The following is an 18042-nucleotide window of genomic DNA, read 5'->3' as shown; positions in this document are numbered from 1 at the left end:
GGGCAGTATGTCCCAGGTCTGGCTGAGAACATGCACCAGCTTGCCATGCTGCAATGGCAAATATTTGTACTGCCTTTTAGCAAAACTCCAAGTGTCTCAACCATTCATTACCTTGTTGTGTCAGGAGCATCTAGGACTCCTGGTAGAAGAGCAGGGTTGAGTGGTTGGAACAGAATGTACTTGATCTCTGTGATGTGATCCATATGCTTAACTATCTGAGCCATTGCAGATAGCCTCATAGGAGTTAGGAGCCACAGTTATGGCAAAGTGCAGGCTATAGAGAGCCTGGGATTGGGGCCCAGAAGCCAGGCTGAGAATGTAAATCCTAGCAGTGAGAAGCAATGGGGAATGGAGGGCACAGATTGGAAAGGGCTTTGCAGTGGACAGGAGGAGCGGTTCTGAGAGGCCGAGGGGCTGGCCTGCTTTGAATGCCAGGTTCCCCACTTATAGTCTGTAGACTTGGCAGTTACTCCCTTAGTTCATCTTGATGACACCTTGAGCACACCCACAAGCAGGTGTGACAGCAGTGGCTGCCCTGTAACATTGCAGGATTGGATTAGTTAATGCATGGTGCTTTAAGAACAATGCCTGGAATACACCAAGCTTGTAGACATTCATTGCTGTTCATTATTAGTTATGTGCTGCTAAATGCATGCTTTATAGATGTGGTTTGGAAGGGCTATGTCCCTTTTATAGACCCTTATTCCAAAACAATAACCATATTAGTTAGCCTAGGTCAGAAAGACTTCTCTACTCAACCAGGCTATGAGGTTCCTGAAACTTGCCTCTTGGTGTGTTCTTTAGAAGCTCTAAATAGAACAAAGACCCCAAAGGGTTTAAATTACAGAGAGAAGGCCAAGGAGATATTGTTTGGTGATAGAAATCACTCCCAAATGGGCTGTGTTAGCTGAAGCCCCAGGCGTTCCTTCCCAAGCACCTTTAAAGTAGAGGCTGCTGTGTCTCCAGGGAGCTTTGGGTTTGCTTGGAGGGAGGGAGAGCATATGACAGGCATATGACAGGCTTCTCTGACGCTCCATGCTGTCTTGTCACAGTCAGCAGACGTCACGTCATCTGGTTTAACTGATGAGGCCATGGGTGTTGGCCGTAGCCACTGCAGAATTTGTCCCCTTCGTCCTTACTGTGGCTCCTTTCAGGCAGTCAGTGGACAGGGTGGACATGACCTTCCCATACTTTCTGGCCGAGTTCTGGCTCGCCCATCCCTGCTTCTCCTGTCCCAGCTCCGGAAACCAGAATTCTTTTCCAGGCGATATTGTTTAGGTTTCCTTCAGTCAGATTGATCTCAATGAAACGTCCTAACAGTCAGAACAGCTGAAACAAGAGATCAGGCTTCCGCAGGAGCTCCAGGACACTCCAGAGTGGAAGCTCTTATGGAATCAGGAAAGCACAGCTGTACTGGTCAGAAGAAGGCCTGTTGGGAAGATTGCTGATTTCTCAGTGTGACCCCGGGGAGATGGCAGCGCACAGGCACAGCCTGTGGAACTTGAACTTGCCAGCACCTGAGAGCAAATAACTTTTTCACAGCTGTTTTGAAAAGTAGTTTAGCGAGAACAAGGGTGAGGAAAAGGCTCAGTAGAGCCAAGAGGCTGCCTGACCTCTCGGGCCAGCAAGTCTGGAATATGCAGCATGGGACCAGAAGTAACAAGGGAGATTGCCTCAAACAAAAAGATGGGAGAGAACAGACTCAGAACAGTTGTCCTCTGACCTGCACACACACGGCCATGAAGGCAAGCCTACACACGCACAAGTGCACACCCGCACAAGTGCACGCCTGCGTGTATGGATGCCTTAGCCACGACACAGTGCCCGGAGATGAGGGGCTCTGTGTTCAGTTTTGTCCTGGTTATTACTGAGCATTTATCAAGAGCCTCCTGTGTGCCCGTAGTGGGACAGGACTGCACACGACAGTGACGCAGGTCCTGACAGAGAAGTCCACAGTTTACGTGAAAGGAGTGTTGATGCTAAGGCAGGGGTCAGAGGAGGTCAGAGAAACGTCCCTAAGGAAAGCCAGGTCAGCTGGCCTGTGGTACTGGAAGCTTCTCCTAGAGGGTGTCCGTCAAGGAGCGAAATTGGTCAGCATGGGCATTTGTAATTAGAATTGTATAGTAATAATAGCAAACAATGGGTGGGGTTTTTTGTGTTGTTTTGTTGTTGTTGGGGTTTTGTGTTTCTTGGATTGTTTTGTGTTTTTTATTTTTGATTTTTCCAAGACAGGGTTTCTCTGTGTAGTTCTGGCTGTCCTGGAACTCACAAGAGATCCACTTGCCTCTGCCTCCCCGAGTGCTGGGATTAAAGGCGTGCGCTACTATTTCCCAGCCTGATGGGTGCTTTTTTACACTACCCAGCTTTATACTTGTAACAGCCCTCTGAGGATAGGCACCTTCCCTGGTAGGCCAGGCAAGGTTCAGGAGAACTCACAGCCAGTGGCAGGCTCCTGATTTTCACACATGTCGGCTGGACCTAGGCACCAAGTCACGTTCCCCTGCCCCTCCTAGGAGATCACCCAAAGGATCCTCCTCATTCCCACCTCACAAGGACACCTTACAAGCCCATGTCCTGGTATGTGAGGAAGCTGCCTCAGCTGGGAGGGCCAGGAGTATGCACATACAAAGGCTTTAGCTGGCTGTCTTCATCCTACTGTCCTGCTCGGAGGAGAAATGGTACATTCCTGCAGACTGACTCACCACCCCTAAGGAGCTCATTCAGTTGTTCAGTGGAATTTGGGGGGGGGGCGGGGGAGTAAAGATTGAGCACGAGTTGGAAAGACAGATTATTTCCTTCCCACATCAGTACTGTCATTTGCCATGGAAATCTGAAGATTTCCATAGACGCCACTAGCTCTGTGACCTTGGATGAGTGACTCCTCTGAAATTCTCGTGGGAAGGTGTGAAGGGAGAGAGGATCCTGTCTGTGAAGTACCTGGCAGGTGTTGGTTGACCAGCAGGCAGGGCTGAGCACTGTTCACAGTGGAAACCTTCATCAGAGTAGCTCACATTTACTAGTCGTGGATGGGAATTATGGCTGCTCACAAATTCAGATCTTCCAGTCTGGGCCAGTTCAATGCCTACTTCCCTTCGGACCTCAGATCTGACACCATTTGCTCTTGGAGATGTTAGGGCCTCCCTGCCAGCCTCCTATATCCCCCGCCTCCAGCCACTCATATAGACTAAAATGTTTATAATTTAAAATAATAATAATGGGGGTGGAGAGATGGTTCGGTAGCTAAGAGCACTTCCTGCTAGTTCAGTTCTCAGCATCCGTATCAGGCAGCTCCCCCATAACTCCAGCTAAAGTGGATCTGCTCCCCTTTTCTGACCGCTGTGGGCACACAGACAGACAGACAGACACAGACAAGGAATTTTTTTCTCACTTTCTTCCGCTGAAAGCCTTGGGGAAAACCTTGTGGAGACCCAGAGTTTTGTCACTTGGCGGTCACCACCAGGACTGGGCTTGCGTAGCAGACTCAGCTTGTGTAACAAAGGAACACCTAGAGGAAAGGGATGCTTTCTAACCACAGCAGCAAGGACACAAACTCAACCAAGGAGAAGCTTTTAAAGACAGGACATTTGCGGCTGGAGATGGCTGGGCAGGGAAGAGTGCTCGCCGCCAGACCTGCTGACCTGAGGCCGAGCCCCTCATGATGTCCTCTCACCTCCACGTGGGGACGATAGCACACGTGCATGCATACACATGCAATCAACCCATCAATCAGTGTGAAAACAAAGTCAGACATAAAACTTTTGGAGGGTTTGGACCCAGTCTGTGAAGTGCTTGCCCCAAAACCCATAGAGCTGAGTCAGATCCTGAACATGGTGTTATTAAAAAAAAAAAAAAAAAAAAACAACCAAAAAACTAGGCACAGCAACTTGTACCCATGATCCTACCACTAAGGGAAGTCAAGATAGACTGGTTTTGGTTGCTTGCTGATGAGATAGTCTAGTCACGTAGGCAAGTTCCCAGTCCAAAAGGAAACCCTACCTCAAAAGGTAGAGAGCGATTAACCTCTGGTCTGCACACACGACAACAAATATGTTCCATATATGAAGTTCAGAGACAGGCAAAGGCTAGTGTGAGGTTCCTGAGTGGTCAAGGATGCACCTGTCCCACCCTCCTGCCGTCCGTACACATGGATTCCAGCCTGTGATTCGGGGAGCTGCTTCCTCTCCAGCTGCTGTGGCTACATTTCAGACAAGGAAGAGGAGGTGGGAGCCGTAGCCTCTCCTTTTAAGGAGGCTCCTTAGAGCTCCTCACAGAGCGTCTCTTACGTTTATTGCCCAGAGTTGCATCAGGGCCCCACCAGTTCCCCGCATGCCAGGCATGGCCAGTCTGTTTCTTCTCTTCATTCACTGGCTCTCGAGACTGCAGATTGCAAATCCCGAGTGACACTTCCTTCCTGGAACCTCCACATGCCCGTCCTGGTGCAAGGCATTTTGTTCTGGAAGGGCCACATGGCAAATATTTCAGGCCTTTCAGGCCACAGACAGTCTGTTGCACAGCCCTTGTTTGGTGCTTTTGTTGTTTGAGTCAGCCCTACCTTGAGAGCTTTCTAGAAACAAGTCCCGGGCTGGCTTTGGCCTCAGGGTATGGTTCGCTTCCCCCCCCCCCCCCCTTTTTCTTTTTACAAGACAGGGTTTTTCTGTGTAGCCCTGGCTGTCCTGGAACTTGTTCTGTAGACCAGGCTGGCCTCGAACTCAGAGATCTGCCTACCTCAGCCTCCCAAGTGCTGGGATTAAAGGCTTGCACCACCACCACTAGGCTAGGTTTGCTGTTTTTAAAAGATTTGCTTTTTACAATCTAGGACCCAGATAGAGCCTGTGTGCAAAATAGAGCCAGTATACAGCAGCAGCAGCAAGTGGATATCTCCTTCTTCGTGAAACTTCGGGGCTTTGGTTTATTTAAAACTTTATTTATGTGTGTGTTTGCCTACTTTGTCTGTATGTGCACCACATGTGTACAGTGCCCACAGAGGCCAGAGATCTAACGGTGTTAGATCCCCTGGAGCCAGAGTTACAGGCAGTTGTAAGCTGCCCCATGTAGGTGCTGAGAACTGGACCTGGGTGCTCTACAAAAGCAGCCGGTGCTCTTAACCATGGGGCATCTCTCCAGCCTCATCTTGTTCATTTAAAGTTTTTATAATCTATTTTAGAGTTATTGCTCCTGAAAGTTGGCGGTGTAGAGTCAGCGTGTCCCCCTTGGGAGGCCAGAGGCCCTCGGCTTGTTAGTGGAGAAAGGAAGCTTCCCACATAGCCCTGTGATTCCAAGAAAGGTGCCCCGTGGTAAGAGCAGTAACTGGTGGTGGTGACTGCTGTGCCCCAGAGTTTCAGGCTATGCCATAGAAGGTGGTATGTCCTGCTGGGTTTCCATCGACAGCCAGAATGAGTCTGAAAGAGAACCTTCCTTGTCTGTACACTTTTCAGAACTAGTGCTTCCTGGCCATCCCAGGTACAGTGTGGCACCTTCAGTCCCCGGTTCCAGACGTGTGTAAGGAATTCCCGTTGCTCCCCAGCGGTTGCTCCCCATTTCCGTCTGTGCCTCATGTGCCTCGTGCTGGTCGGCTTTGTGTGGCTGCGAGTACTTCCTCCACTTGCTGCTTCTTGCTGCCACTTGAGATGTAGGCAGAAGAGGTTCCTTGTCTCCATTAAGTCACTTGGGGCTGAGCATGGTGGCATATGCCTTCAGTCCCAGCAGTCAGAAGGCAGAGGCAGGAGAATCTCTGGGATCGAGGCCAGCCTGGGCTACATAAAGAGCCCTAGGACAGCCAGTGCTACAGAGAGACCCTGTCTCAAAAGCACAAAGCAAAATGACAACAAAGTCACTTTGGGGCTGGACACCCCTGTGATCATGTGTGTGTCCTATAGCCTCTGTCACAGGAATCCACCCCAGTCCCCACTGACCTGTGTTCCTCACATGTCAGGCCAGACCTGACCCTTACGAAGTATGTGAAGAACTAGACGGCGGCACTGGGCTTTGGAGTGTAACCGCAGACTTCCTGTGCCCAGGAACAGTGCTTAGAGACCACGGGGCCCAAGAGGAATGGGGTGACCGATGAAATCCAGGCTGTAGCTGGTGTGCTTCCAGTGGAGTAGTCCCGCTGTGAGAACTCAGGGAACACTAGCCACCATGCTGCCCTTGGGGTCATTGTGCCAGGACTATCACAGCAGTGTGGGCCCCCTTTGCCACTCAGGTCTTTGTGTCATCCCCAGGAGAAAGTGGAGACTTTCTGTCTCTGCAGTCATGGTCAATATGAATAAAATGAACGTGGAAACATTTCATGGTTGTAGGAAGATCTTTTCCAAATGTATTTTTTTTGACTTTTGAAAACTGATTTTCAGTGAACTAATAGTTGATCTCAATTATAGTTGTTGACAGAAGAGTCCAGAACAACCTTTCTAACTTACCTTTTAATGTGGGGCTCCATTTAAAAAGACCCTGGCTTTGAGAAACTCTGCCTTCCAGAGGCCTGACTTTTCACAAGACATTGGGCCCTGGCCAATCCACAGGTGGGAAGCACTCAATGAAATCAGAGTATTGGAAGCTACTTAGATGCTAGAGGTTCCTGGAGCCTTCTGTATGTAATCGTTCAGGCAAGTTGAAACCAAAGCCCTTCCTTCTGTTTGGGCAGGAAGGTTGGCAGAGAAAAGCTGCCTGCCCCTTTCCCAGCCTCCACTGTGTCATGATGTGGTCTTAGAATTGGGGTCACACTTGCACGTGTGTGCTTCTTACCCCAGGATCCTTTTGCTGTCTTCTGTTCATTAGATGAGGTCACAGCTGCCTTTCCAGGGGGATAGCATCTCACCCTAACTGCTCCCTAGTCAGGAGGAACTGGAATTTGTTCTTTATTGGCAGACACAAAGTGCAGACTTCTCTGTATTCTTTTGTCCTGCTTGCTAGAAAGAGTTTAGCTTAGCATGGCAGCACATGTCTGCAATACCCCCACTCATGAGGCTGAGGCAGAAGAATTGAGAGTTCAAGGCCAGCCCACACTACGTGGATGTGGAGCTTTCAAGTCACTAAGGTCTGACACTTGGATCCCAGGCAAGGCTATGGGGCTTTCAGAGTGCGCTGCCTCTACTGCTCTCCCATGTTCCCAGGCAGTGGGTGAGGAGGCAGCCTCCCTCTGGCTGCTTTCTCTCCTCAGTTCTGAATCGTGGGAACAAGTAGAAGAAGGCCTCCTTCCTGTGTTAGCCTCAGGCCCCCAAGGATCGTACTTCCCACATGGCTCCAAGAACAGAATGAGGGGAGCTTGGGTCTGTTTCCATGGAGATAATTTCTCAGACTTAATCTAGTTCTGTTTTAGAAAATTTAGAAGATACAATTTAAAAGGGGCAGCGGGGTTGATCTTGTTTTCAAAATTTACATTGTACCCCAACGAGGCAGGTAGGGCTTTCCAGCACCCGATATTCCCGTTGTTCCACCGTCTTTTCATGCTGTGAGCCATGTTCCTGCTGTGACTTCCTTCTTATTGACTATAGAGTGTTGGGTTCTGTCACATCTACATACTTGGTACTTGTAGTGAGTGTTTAAGTGTGGGCTATTGAGTAGTCTCATTTTACCCTGGTGACATCCTCCATAGCTGAGATTTTGCATATATCCACGACATTTTCCTCAGACAAAATTCTCCTATAAATATTTGAGGCTTTTGATATGTGCCAGTAGGTCATGCACTGGACCATTGTCCACTGCCCAGAGTGACCCATATTCTCACTGACACTGTCCCCTCCCATCCCACCCCCCGCACCCCCACCCCCCGCTCTGTGTCTGCAAGTCTCTGTTTTGTTGCCAGCAAGCTTGAGAAGCTCTCATGATCGAGACATCCTTCCCATTTGTGAAATTCCTCTTTAATATTTCTTTTTGTATGTTCATCTTTTTTCCTAGTTTTGTGTTGTCTGAAGAGCCTGCTTTAGGAGAAGCTAGTCCTTCAGCCCTGGTTGAAGAGATGTGGCTAGGTGACCCACCTCTGTGTCCTCAGAGGTGGCATGCTCTTCTCTCATGACCATAGGTCATGACCTATGGTCATCACCAGAAGCTCACCAGCTAGAGAGCAGTGAGGAGATTGTGTGGAACAATATACCAGAACACTGCTCAGTGGTGGAAAGGAACAAACCGGGGCTCCCCAAAAGGTGGCAGCTGACTCAAGCAAAAGAAGGAGGATTGCTGAGGCAGGTGCAGGGTAGCCAAGGATAGAGTGCTAGTGGCCAGGAGCGGCAGGAGAATGAGGGGACCGTGCAGGTATAGAGTGCAGGTATAGAGCTTCTGTCCTTAAGCTGATGTGCTAAGGATTGCACATGTTCTCACACACTTAGAGTAGGTGAATTTTGTGGTACGTGAGTTGTCTCCACAAAGATTTTGAAAGCTGGAGCTGGAGTTGGTGGCTCATTCTATAAAGTACTTCCTACACAATCATGACCTGAGTTCAATCCCCACAGTGCATAGAAAAACCAAGTGTGGTGGCCAAAATTGTAATCCCAGCACTAGGGAGTCAAGAGACAGGTGGATCCCTAGAGCTCTCTGGCCAGCTAGCCTCACCTACTCCGTGATCTCTAGGAGCCTGATCAGACTCTTTTCTGCTATTTCAAAGTACCATTTTGTATCTTCTTTCAAACCCAGCTGTCTGCTGAGTCACATGACCTTTAACATGACCATTGACAAGGTTCCCAGCCAGTCCACTGGCGCTTCAGTTCCTGCCTCAACTGAGCCAGTACACTTTGGGAAAACACTCAAAGCCAGACACCAGATGGCTAAAGGCACCATTGTACATAACATGACAACTTTGGGGAACCAAAATTGTCTTCTGCTCCCTTCCCAGACTGCACAGGAATCCAAGTGTGCAGTGGTCTGTTCATCTAAAGACCCAGACTTCCATTTCTCCTTTTAAGAGGAAATGTATGATGCAGTTGAAGCTTTGCAGTGTGCTGTGATGGTATTTTTAGAGGGAAAGAGGCACATTAGGAACTGTATACGGTACCCTTCCTGAGAAATGTGTGGACACAAAAGCGGGACTTGCAAGTCCTGCCTCTTACTAAAGGTATAGTGGTATCATTCCCCTCCCTCTCTTTTCCTTTCTCTCTTGTGGAGTGCAGGAGCTAGTGAGGCTGACCATTGAGAAGCAGGGGCGGCCATCACCAACAAGCCCGGTGAAGCCCAGTTCCCCAGCCAGCAAGCCTGATGGGTAAGTCTGAGCAGACTTCTGTCACTGAGGTCTCAGTAGGACCAAGCCCACGCTTAGCAAAAGATGGGAGCCAGGCAGTCGGGGAGCATTGAGCAGCTGTGGGCAGCCCTGGTTCCCTTTCCAGGCATAAGTTTTGGTGAGTACCCGATGATGCTTTAAGGCCTATATTCTGTATAAGTTTCAAAGTGTTGCCTTGCACTTTACAAGTTCAGCTGCGCAAGAGTGTACGAAAGAAAGTGACTGCCTGTTCTTTGTCCTCTGCTTCCTGGCACTGCACCATGAACTCCCAGGACCTTGGGTGAGGGGTTGTGGGAGATCTTGGATTATTTAATATAACTCAGTCAATGGGATGTTGATACATGGACAAACTCCGAGGCCAGTGCCAAAATGTTTTCTTAGTAAGATGAGGACAACCTTACTGTTTTGCATTAGTTTCAAGGACTGGCCCATGTTAAAAATGTGACATGTTACTTTAGAGCAGTCTGGTAGCTGGTCAGTGATAAAACTCTGTGGGAACCCCAGGACTATGCATGGAGCTCCTCCTCAGCCCCATCATCCCCCTAGCCCTCGCTCTCACTCCCAGGACCTGCATGCACTCTGACTGTGTGTGTGTGTGTGAGCCTCGCTCTCACTCCCAGGACCTGCATGCACTCTGACTGTGTGAGCCTCGCTCTCACTCCCAGGACCTGCATGCACTCTGACTGTGTGTGTGTGTGTGTGTGTGTGAGCCTCGCTCTCACGCCCAGGACCTGCATGCACTCTGTGTGTGAGCCTCGCTCTGACTGTGTGTGAGCCCTCGCTCTTTCTGTTTCTCCAGCCACCCTGAGCTCCCGCTGACAGACAGAGAAATGGAGATTCTGAACAAGACGACAACAGGTGTGTCACCGTCCACTGAACTGCTCCCAGACTCCACTAGTGAAGAGGTCGCACCCCCCAAACCCCCCTTACCTGGCATTCGGGTGGTTGATAACAGGTAATTATCCTAAACTCTTTCTGAGGAGATTTTTTTCTAGCGCTCCCATTTGTACCTAATGTGGGGAGAAGCTGGTAGAATGAGCCAAGGGTGATGGTGTGCTTGGGGTGAGACTCTGGCTCCTTAAACGCGCCAGTGGCTTGGCACTGTTGAGAGAGGAGTATCTCTGAAGGTGGTCAGGCTTTGCCCCAGGGCCCTTGCACAGGCTCTATGCTATTTAAGCTTGTCTTGTTCTCTATCCATTGAAACCAGGCATGATTTACTATGGAAGGAAAAGAATCTTTTGGGGTTGTGTTCTTTTGGCGTTGATACAGTGATCGGCAAGAGGAGAACAGGAGGCAGTTCAAGTGTGGAAATTAGTTGTGGAGGAGGAGCTTCACTCATGTCTTGTTCCCTAGAACCATTCTAAAGCACTCTTGTTTGTGATGTACAGTTTGCCTGCACTTTCTGTCTCTTCTAGTCCACCAGCTTTGCCACCCAAGAAAAGGCAGTCAGCTCCATCCCCCACCCGCGTGGCTGTGGTAGCCCCTATGAGTCGAGCTACCAGCGGCTCCAGTCTGCCTGTTGGAATCAATAGGCAGGTAATGCAGTCCATTTTCTGTTGGGGAGGAGGACTGGAATTGGGGTTTGGGGATAGAGTCCTAAAGCTGAAAGTCACCTGGTAATCTTTAGACCCACCATTAGTCACATCCAGGGGCTTGTGGGAGGGCAATCCATGACCATCCCCCAACCCCGATGACATGGGCAGTGGACACACCTTGGGCATCTCCCAAGGACATCCCCATTCACACACTCCCACACTCCTCCCAGTTCGTTCCCTGTCTCATCCAGATCCTACACGGCCATTGGAGGTGGCCTTTGAGCCATTAGGCCTGCCAGTTGCCTGTCCCTGGTCCCTGCTGCCTTTCCCAAGGATGACTGAGGCTCCTTTGCATTCTTCTCTAGGACTTTGATGTTGACTGTTACACCCAGAGGCGCCTGTCAGGAGGCAGCCGCTCCTGCGGTGGTGAGTCTCCTCGCTTGTCCCCCTGCAGCAGCACAGGCAAACTCAGCCGGTCAGACGAGCAGCTGTCCTCCCTAGACAGGGATAGTGGGCAGTGCTCACGGAACACAAGCTGTGAAACACTAGGTAAGCCACCACAGCCCTCTCCTTTCTCCAAAGATCCCTGGGTCCTTTGATTCTGGGCCTGAGTCAGCTGATTTCCAAGCATTAGCTGGGTGAAAAATCCAAGCCTCATCTGCAAAATGAGGATGGTGTCTACTCTGGAAGAGGCTGAAAGCATATATGAAATCACAATGCAGAGTCACACAGCAGATGCTCAGGGAGTCACCCTCCTCACAGGTAACCTGGCAGTGTACATCCTGACTCAGTCCATGTGCAGATAGGGCTGTCAGGGAGGGAGGGAGCTACTGAAGGGACTTGCTGAGGTTGAAAGCATCAAGCAGCCTCCCTATCCTTGTTGAGCACCAGTGACCAAGGGCAGCAGGACTACTTGGCGGGGGCTTGCCAGTACCAACCTGTTTGTGTCCTGGAACTAGATCCTTTCCCCTCTGAGAAAGTGCCCTAAGCACAAAGGAGAGACTGTTGGCAAGGCTCCTGTCTGAGGAGGCTAACCTACAAAGAATTAACGGATGATAATCTGGAGACCCTGATGGGAGTCTCTAGTGGGGTCAGATGAATGGGGGACATTGCTCTGACAGAATCGCCTGTAGCTAGTGAAAGTCACTTATGGGTGTTGGTGCATGGACAAACTCTAAGATCAATGACATGCTGCTTTCTTAGTTAGATTAAAAAGGATGGGAAGAGGGTGGCACATTCCTGTACTTAGGAGGCAGAGGCAAGAAGATTTTTATAAGTTCTAGGCCAGCTTGGTCTACAGAGAAAGTCTCAAGCCAGCCAGGGCTATATTATCGTGAAACCATGTCTTAAAAACAAATAAGCAAAAAATAAAATGTAGCGATAGGGTTGTGGGAAAAAAAGAAACTTGAAGAACTTTTGCTGGGCAGTGATGGCTCATGCCTTTTATCCCAGCACTGGGGGCAGAGGGGCAGAGGCAGGCGGGTCTCTGTGAGTTTGAGGCCAGTCTGGTCTATAAAGTGAGTTCCAGGACAGCTAGGGCTACACAAAGAAACCCTGTCTCAGAAAACACGTGCACGCGTGCACACGCACACACACACACAACCAAAAAAAAAAAAAAAAAACTTTTAAGAAAATACATCAAGATGTAACTTCTGATGGCCAGCTCTGAGTTCTATTTTTCATGATCATCTGCCATTTTTCTTCGGTAGTCATGTGTGTTTTATTTTGTAAGTAACCAAGTTAGTTACTAGTTGGTTACTTACAAAACCTTGGGTTCCATCCCCAAAAACCACTCCCCAAAAAAGCCATATTTCATATTTATGTGTGTGCATGTATCGAAGTACAAAGACAGAGAGACAAATATAGCACACAGCCATCTCGCTACCTCTAACTTGTACAGTTAGTGACAGGTAAAGAATATAGTCAAGGAGCTGGATAGACGGCTCAGCGGTTAAGAGCACTGGCTGCTCTTCCAGAGGACCCGGGTCAATTCCCAGCACCCATATAGCAGCTCACAACTGTCTGTAACTCCAGGGAATCTAATACCCTCATGCAGGCAAAACACCAATGCACATGAAATAAAATTAAATAATTAAAAAAAAAAAAAAAGAATATTCAGTGCTGGAGAGATGGCTCAGAAGTTAAGAGCATTGACTGTTCTTCCAGAGGTCCTGAATTCAATTCCCAGAAACCACATGATGGCTCACAACCATCTATAGTTGAGAGCTGGTGCCCTCTTCTGGTGTGCAGGCATGCATGCAGACAGAAACACTGTATGCATAATAAACAAAGAAATCTTTATTAAAAAGAAAAAAAAAGAATATCCAGTTAGTTAAGTAGAAGCCCCCAGGAGGGATCAAGCATACCCCTGTCCTCTGTGAGGACTCTGAGCAGAGCAGTGGGTGATGTTCCGGAGGCTTGCAGCTAAGGGGGATTTTTTTGTTTGGTTTGCAGATCACTATGACCCCGACTATGAATTCCTCCAGCAAGACCTCTCCAACGCAGACCAGACCCCTCCACAGATGGCCTGCAGCCTCAGCCCACTACCGGAGTCCCTGGGGGAGGCTGGGCCACCATTTCTTGGCCATCCTTTCCAGCTGCCTCTGGGCAGCTGTCCCCAGCAGGAGGGGCAGCAGACAGACACTCCACCTGCCCTTCCTGAGAAGAAGCGCAGGAGCGCCGCCTCCCAGACCACGGACAGCTCTGGCTGCAGGGTGTCCTATGAACGACACCCTTCACAGTATGACAACATCTCAGAAGATGATCTGCAGAACCCCGTCCCAGTCCAGCCTGTGCCCTACACGCCCTTTGCTGCTGTCCTTCCCTTTCAGCAGGGAACTTCCTCAGCCCCTGTTGAGTTTGTGGGTGATTTCAGTGCTCCTGAGTCAGTGGGTGACCCAGAGAAGCCACCTCCTCTACCAGAGAAGAAAAACAAACACAGTAAGTTCTCTGCACACTCTGCAAGCACATTTTGTAAGCCTAAAAAGTTCTGTGTTTTGCTTAGCCCAAGCATGAGACCAAAGCCAAGCCCATGCCTCATTCTTTCCTATAGGATAGGCTCATAGGTACATGTGTGGGTGTTTTCAGGGGCCTGATGCTACTATCATTATTCATGATCCTCGAAAGTCTTAATTAGTTCATCTCTCCATTGTGGTCTTTGAAATCACGGGCCTGGTGTCCCCAAGTGTCTCTCTTCTGTAGATGCAATTCATTGACCCTTTTGGCCTGAACACACAATGACAAAAGCAACTGAGTGTGTGGTGGCACCCAGAGCAGCATTGCTGTAACATGCACATGAAAATGACATTTGAGTACACACAGAGCTTTGCTAACCCTGGGAGGGATGTCCTGAGCATGGACAGGGTGCTCACAGTGACCTGGATCAGAGCTGGCTGGCTGGAGGGCTGAGGTCAGCTCCTGGCCTAGATGTTTTAGTGGATGGCTGTCACTGGGCTGGGTGGGTCTGGAAGGTGGACTGTTTGTGTTTTGGATGGTTTTCAACTGTAAGTTTGCCATAGCATTACTAAGTAACATTCTGGACATTCCATCTTTTCTCCTCCCTCCCCAGCTGCTCCACATGGGAGACTTGCAGGCCACACTGCCCCTCCCTCCCTCTCCTCCTCACTAACACTGGCTTCAGATTTTCCCTGGCAGACCAGATGTCCCTGTTTTGATGTGTGTGGCCACATCATCTGCACAGCCTGACAGTCCCCTTACCTTGGTATAGATCCAGCAAGAAGACCTAACTAAAACTGGGTATTGCACTTCTAACTCCACTCCCCAAAGGAAGGCCTGCCTTATGAAACCAGCAAGCCTAGTTTGTAACCACACCCCCCACACCCAGGATGTCTCACAGCTTTGTGCTAGCCATGGTGGGGTGGTCCCCAGCTAAGAGAGAGGGCAGGTCTGCAAGCTAATGATGTCATTCCATCTGTCTTGTAAGCTGGCTCTCTCCAGCCCAAGCTCTGCTGAGAAGACACGCAGCAGTTGGGAAGAGATCTTTCTGCGCCTCTCCTTCCGCCCACTGTACCAGAGCACTGTGTGGGGGTGAGGTGGGCTAGGGATCTTCCTCATCAAAGGGTCAGGTGGACTAGGAGTGTGTCTGGTAAAGTGTACCGGGTAGGTGATGCTGCCCAGTGAGGAAGCCTCCTCCTGTTTGTAGCTCTTAGAACAAGTGTGGGCCGAGCCCCCCAGGCAGAGCCTGCAGAGAGGGAAGTGGCAGACAGAGGAGGAGGCAAGGCCATTGTTTCTGTCAATCTCAAGTCCCACATGGCTGAAATGGTTGTTTTGTGGTTTGAGAGTGACTGAAGCTCCATCCTGCTGTGACTAGATCCCTTAGAACACCAAGAGAGTGGCTCTGAGCAAAAACTTCTGTCCTTAGTTCTCCAGGCCAGGTCTCGGATGCCGAATGAGAGGCAGTATGGGGTTCGAGCCTGGCTGGGGTCTGAACATACCCTAGCCCAGAAAGATGGGCTTTGCCCTCTGTCCTTAGACCCACTGTTTTCAGATAGAGGTCCCATGCCCCCCCCTCGCCCCATGCAGGGGTCATTTTTCTTCGTTCAGTGAAAGAGCCTGGAACTTGAAGCACCCTGACTCTGTCCTGATCCAGAGTCTGCCCTTCACTCCCTGAGGGGACTGTTGGAGCATCCCACCTGTGAGTGGGTGGGAAGCTTCACAGAACTGCTTTGCGGGGAAGAATGAGTAATTGTCATCCCTTATATTTGGTACCTCTAAAGCAAGCTCATACATGGGCAGTTCTGATGTCAGAATACGTCTTCATTGAGAAGGATGCCCTGACATCATGATGGGCCCTGGCTCTCCCTGTTAAGAGAAGCCCATAGGAGCGCCTGAATACTATGGGACCCCTGATGTCCCCAGAGCCCAGGTGCCTGAAGAAGTGCCTGCAGCCAAGCATTCCTAGCCTTGTGAGCTGCTCTGGCATCTGAGCTATTGCCCAATCTGGAAAGGAACTGTTTCCTAGTTCTGGGAGGCTGAACCTCAATGCTATTCTTTTGTGTGTAGCTAGCAGGTCTCTACCAGGACCTTACCATCAGCGATTCCCAAAAGCCTGGGGAGCCCCAGTTTGATGGCATGTTGGGTAGAGGGGGTTGCTTGGCCCCTCTGGAAAAGCAGTGGTGGGGCTAGGGTCAGCCCAGGCTGTGATTGACAAGGGTACAGCAGCAGCACTGTGGGGCTTCAGAGGCAGTGGGAGCACTTCTCTTCCATGTTCAGCCGGGGAGCACAGCCGTGTTCTGTCAGTGCACAGCAGAGCCGACAGGTTCTTTTGTATTCTGTGATATAAACACGGCAGCCTTCTTTTCAGCAAGGACACCAGGAGGACCTGCCAAGAGAGCACTTTTGCCAACACCCTAGGTCCCACATGCACTCCCTGCCTCAGGCTGGCTTCCTCTGCTTCCTGACAAGTAGGCCCCCCAACCCTGGTTTTCAGAAAAATGCCCGCACTGCAGAGCAGATGCTCCTGGCACTTGGGGTATAACCTAAGTTACACTTCTGCCTGGAAGACGCAGAAGGCTGTGTCCCTGTGTCTGCCACACATTGACTTAGGTCCTTTGGTCTACTTCACAGCTGTTGTTCTTGCTTTCTCTGTGAGTGAGTTAATTGATACTCAGCCCTAACCAGGTCTCAAAGCGCCAACTATGTCCTCTCTCTGCCATCCCTTCCATGTATGTAGGGATGATTCCAGTGCCTAGGGTAGAGATGATCCAGGCCCCTAGGCAGAATGTTCCAGCCCCTTTCCCAGACCCTCTAGCTCTGTAGACAGTGGGACCCAGGTACTGAGGAACACAGCCCTCACTGACTCTCCATGTGAGGTTGAAGGGCCTCCACCCGCTGTGTGGAGCGGTGCCTGCAAGGACGAGGAGAGCATGTGATGTGACAGCTGAGCTTTGATTCTCTGGCCTCTCAACTCCCCAGGCACATGAGGTCCCTGCTGCTGTCGGCTGCCACCGTGCTGTGGCAGAGAGGCTGTGACAGCATTGCCAAGCAGACAGGTTGTGACAGGCAGCTCCGCTAGAGACATCAGCTTAGCCTCCATGTGCAGAGAAGATGGCTCAGTTAGCATTTGTGTGCGTTCTCTCTCCCCCCTGTCCGCTTGCTGCTCTGCTTGCAGCCCTTCAGCTAGAAAGGAAGCCATTGAGCTAACAAGTCCCTAGAGGTACTTGCTGGGACCGTGCCTCATTCACCCATTCTACAATTTTTTTTGGACAAATCAAACATGGCCCCTGCCCTGTTAGAGCTAGCCCTTAAGAGAAAGGCAGTAAATCCTCCTCCATCTTTTGTTTGTTTGTTTGTTTTTGTTTTTGAGACAGGTTTCTCTGTGTAGCCTGGCCCTGAACTCAGAGATCCACCGGCCTCTACCCCCAAGTGCTGGGATTACGGCCGTGCACCACCTCCTCCCTGCTCTGTCTATTTTCTGTTGCCCTGTTTCTGCATCACCGTCTCCCACTGCAGCTCCTCTGTCTTCTTGCTCATCACTGAACAGACTTAGAATCATTTCAAGTTACCATGGCTCAGGCCTAGATACTCCCAAGTGGAGCCTGCAGTGTGCTTTCCCCATGCTTAGAATAAAGCCTCCTGCAAGCAGCCTCCTGGAGTGCAGCCCAGCCTCTTCCCTGGTCTTCTGCATTCTGTGCTCTGCCCACTCTTTGCACTCCCCCCGTTCCGGGCCTTCGTATCATCACCTGTGGACTGTGGTAGAAGACCTGTCCCATCTTGCCATTCTTCCATAGTCAAGAGTACGACCCTTCAGCCACCACACTTTTTCTTTGTCTGTAGGGCTGCTATGCCATCTGTGTGTCTGTGTTCTGTTGCTCCAGTGACAGTGTGAACCCCATAAGGCAGAGGGTCCACCTTGCTGGCCCCATGCAGTCCCAGCACCTGAGCCTGAGCCTGCGTGTACAGTACACCATTCTCAGTAAACAGTGAGTGAGGAAAGGCCACACTACAAGCATAAAGTGTACAAACTGTAGGGGAGTTGAGAGGGAAACTGTGGATAAGGACCCGCCCCCCCATGCACACACCGTAGGTTAAGGGAGGACTTGGAAACATCAGGAGCCTCATGTGTGTTCAATCTCTGACACAAGAGAATCCAGCTGAGGCTGACCCCAAGGGCAGGCGGAGACTGACCAGCCCTTCAGAGCCTTGGGTATTGCTGAGCGTGGAAACCCCCAACACCTCCGCAGGAAGGGTGCAAAGTGCCCCTTGTGCTTTCTTTAACAGATCTTGATGTTTGTAGAGCTGTTTTAGGCTCACAACAACACTGAATGGAAAGTACAAAATCTC

The 18042-nt window shown here is 50.2% G+C and overlaps 1 protein-coding gene across 13 annotated transcripts in view; it reads left to right on the top strand.

Moving 5' to 3' along the window:
• Rapgef1 (Rap guanine nucleotide exchange factor 1) overlaps window positions 1–18042 on the top strand; it is a 123781-nt gene that overhangs the window by 71292 nt on the left and 34447 nt on the right. For all 13 annotated transcript variants that reach the window (XM_028883302.1, XM_028883300.1, XM_028883305.1 and 10 more), the window contains 5 exons: window positions 9099–9187; window positions 10005–10160; window positions 10621–10741; window positions 11106–11289; window positions 13195–13680. In XM_028883302.1, the coding sequence (XP_028739135.1) occupies window positions 9099–9187; window positions 10005–10160; window positions 10621–10741; window positions 11106–11289; window positions 13195–13680 (1036 nt within the window). The remainder of the gene's footprint in view (window positions 1–9098; window positions 9188–10004; window positions 10161–10620; window positions 10742–11105; window positions 11290–13194; window positions 13681–18042) is intronic.

This window comes from Peromyscus leucopus, chromosome 4 (genome assembly GCF_004664715.2).
Source record: "Peromyscus leucopus breed LL Stock chromosome 4, UCI_PerLeu_2.1, whole genome shotgun sequence".
NCBI classification, from domain to species: Eukaryota; Metazoa; Chordata; class Mammalia; order Rodentia; family Cricetidae; genus Peromyscus; species Peromyscus leucopus.
Note: the sequence above shows the minus strand (reverse complement) of the source record. Positions and strands in the feature narration are given on the sequence as shown.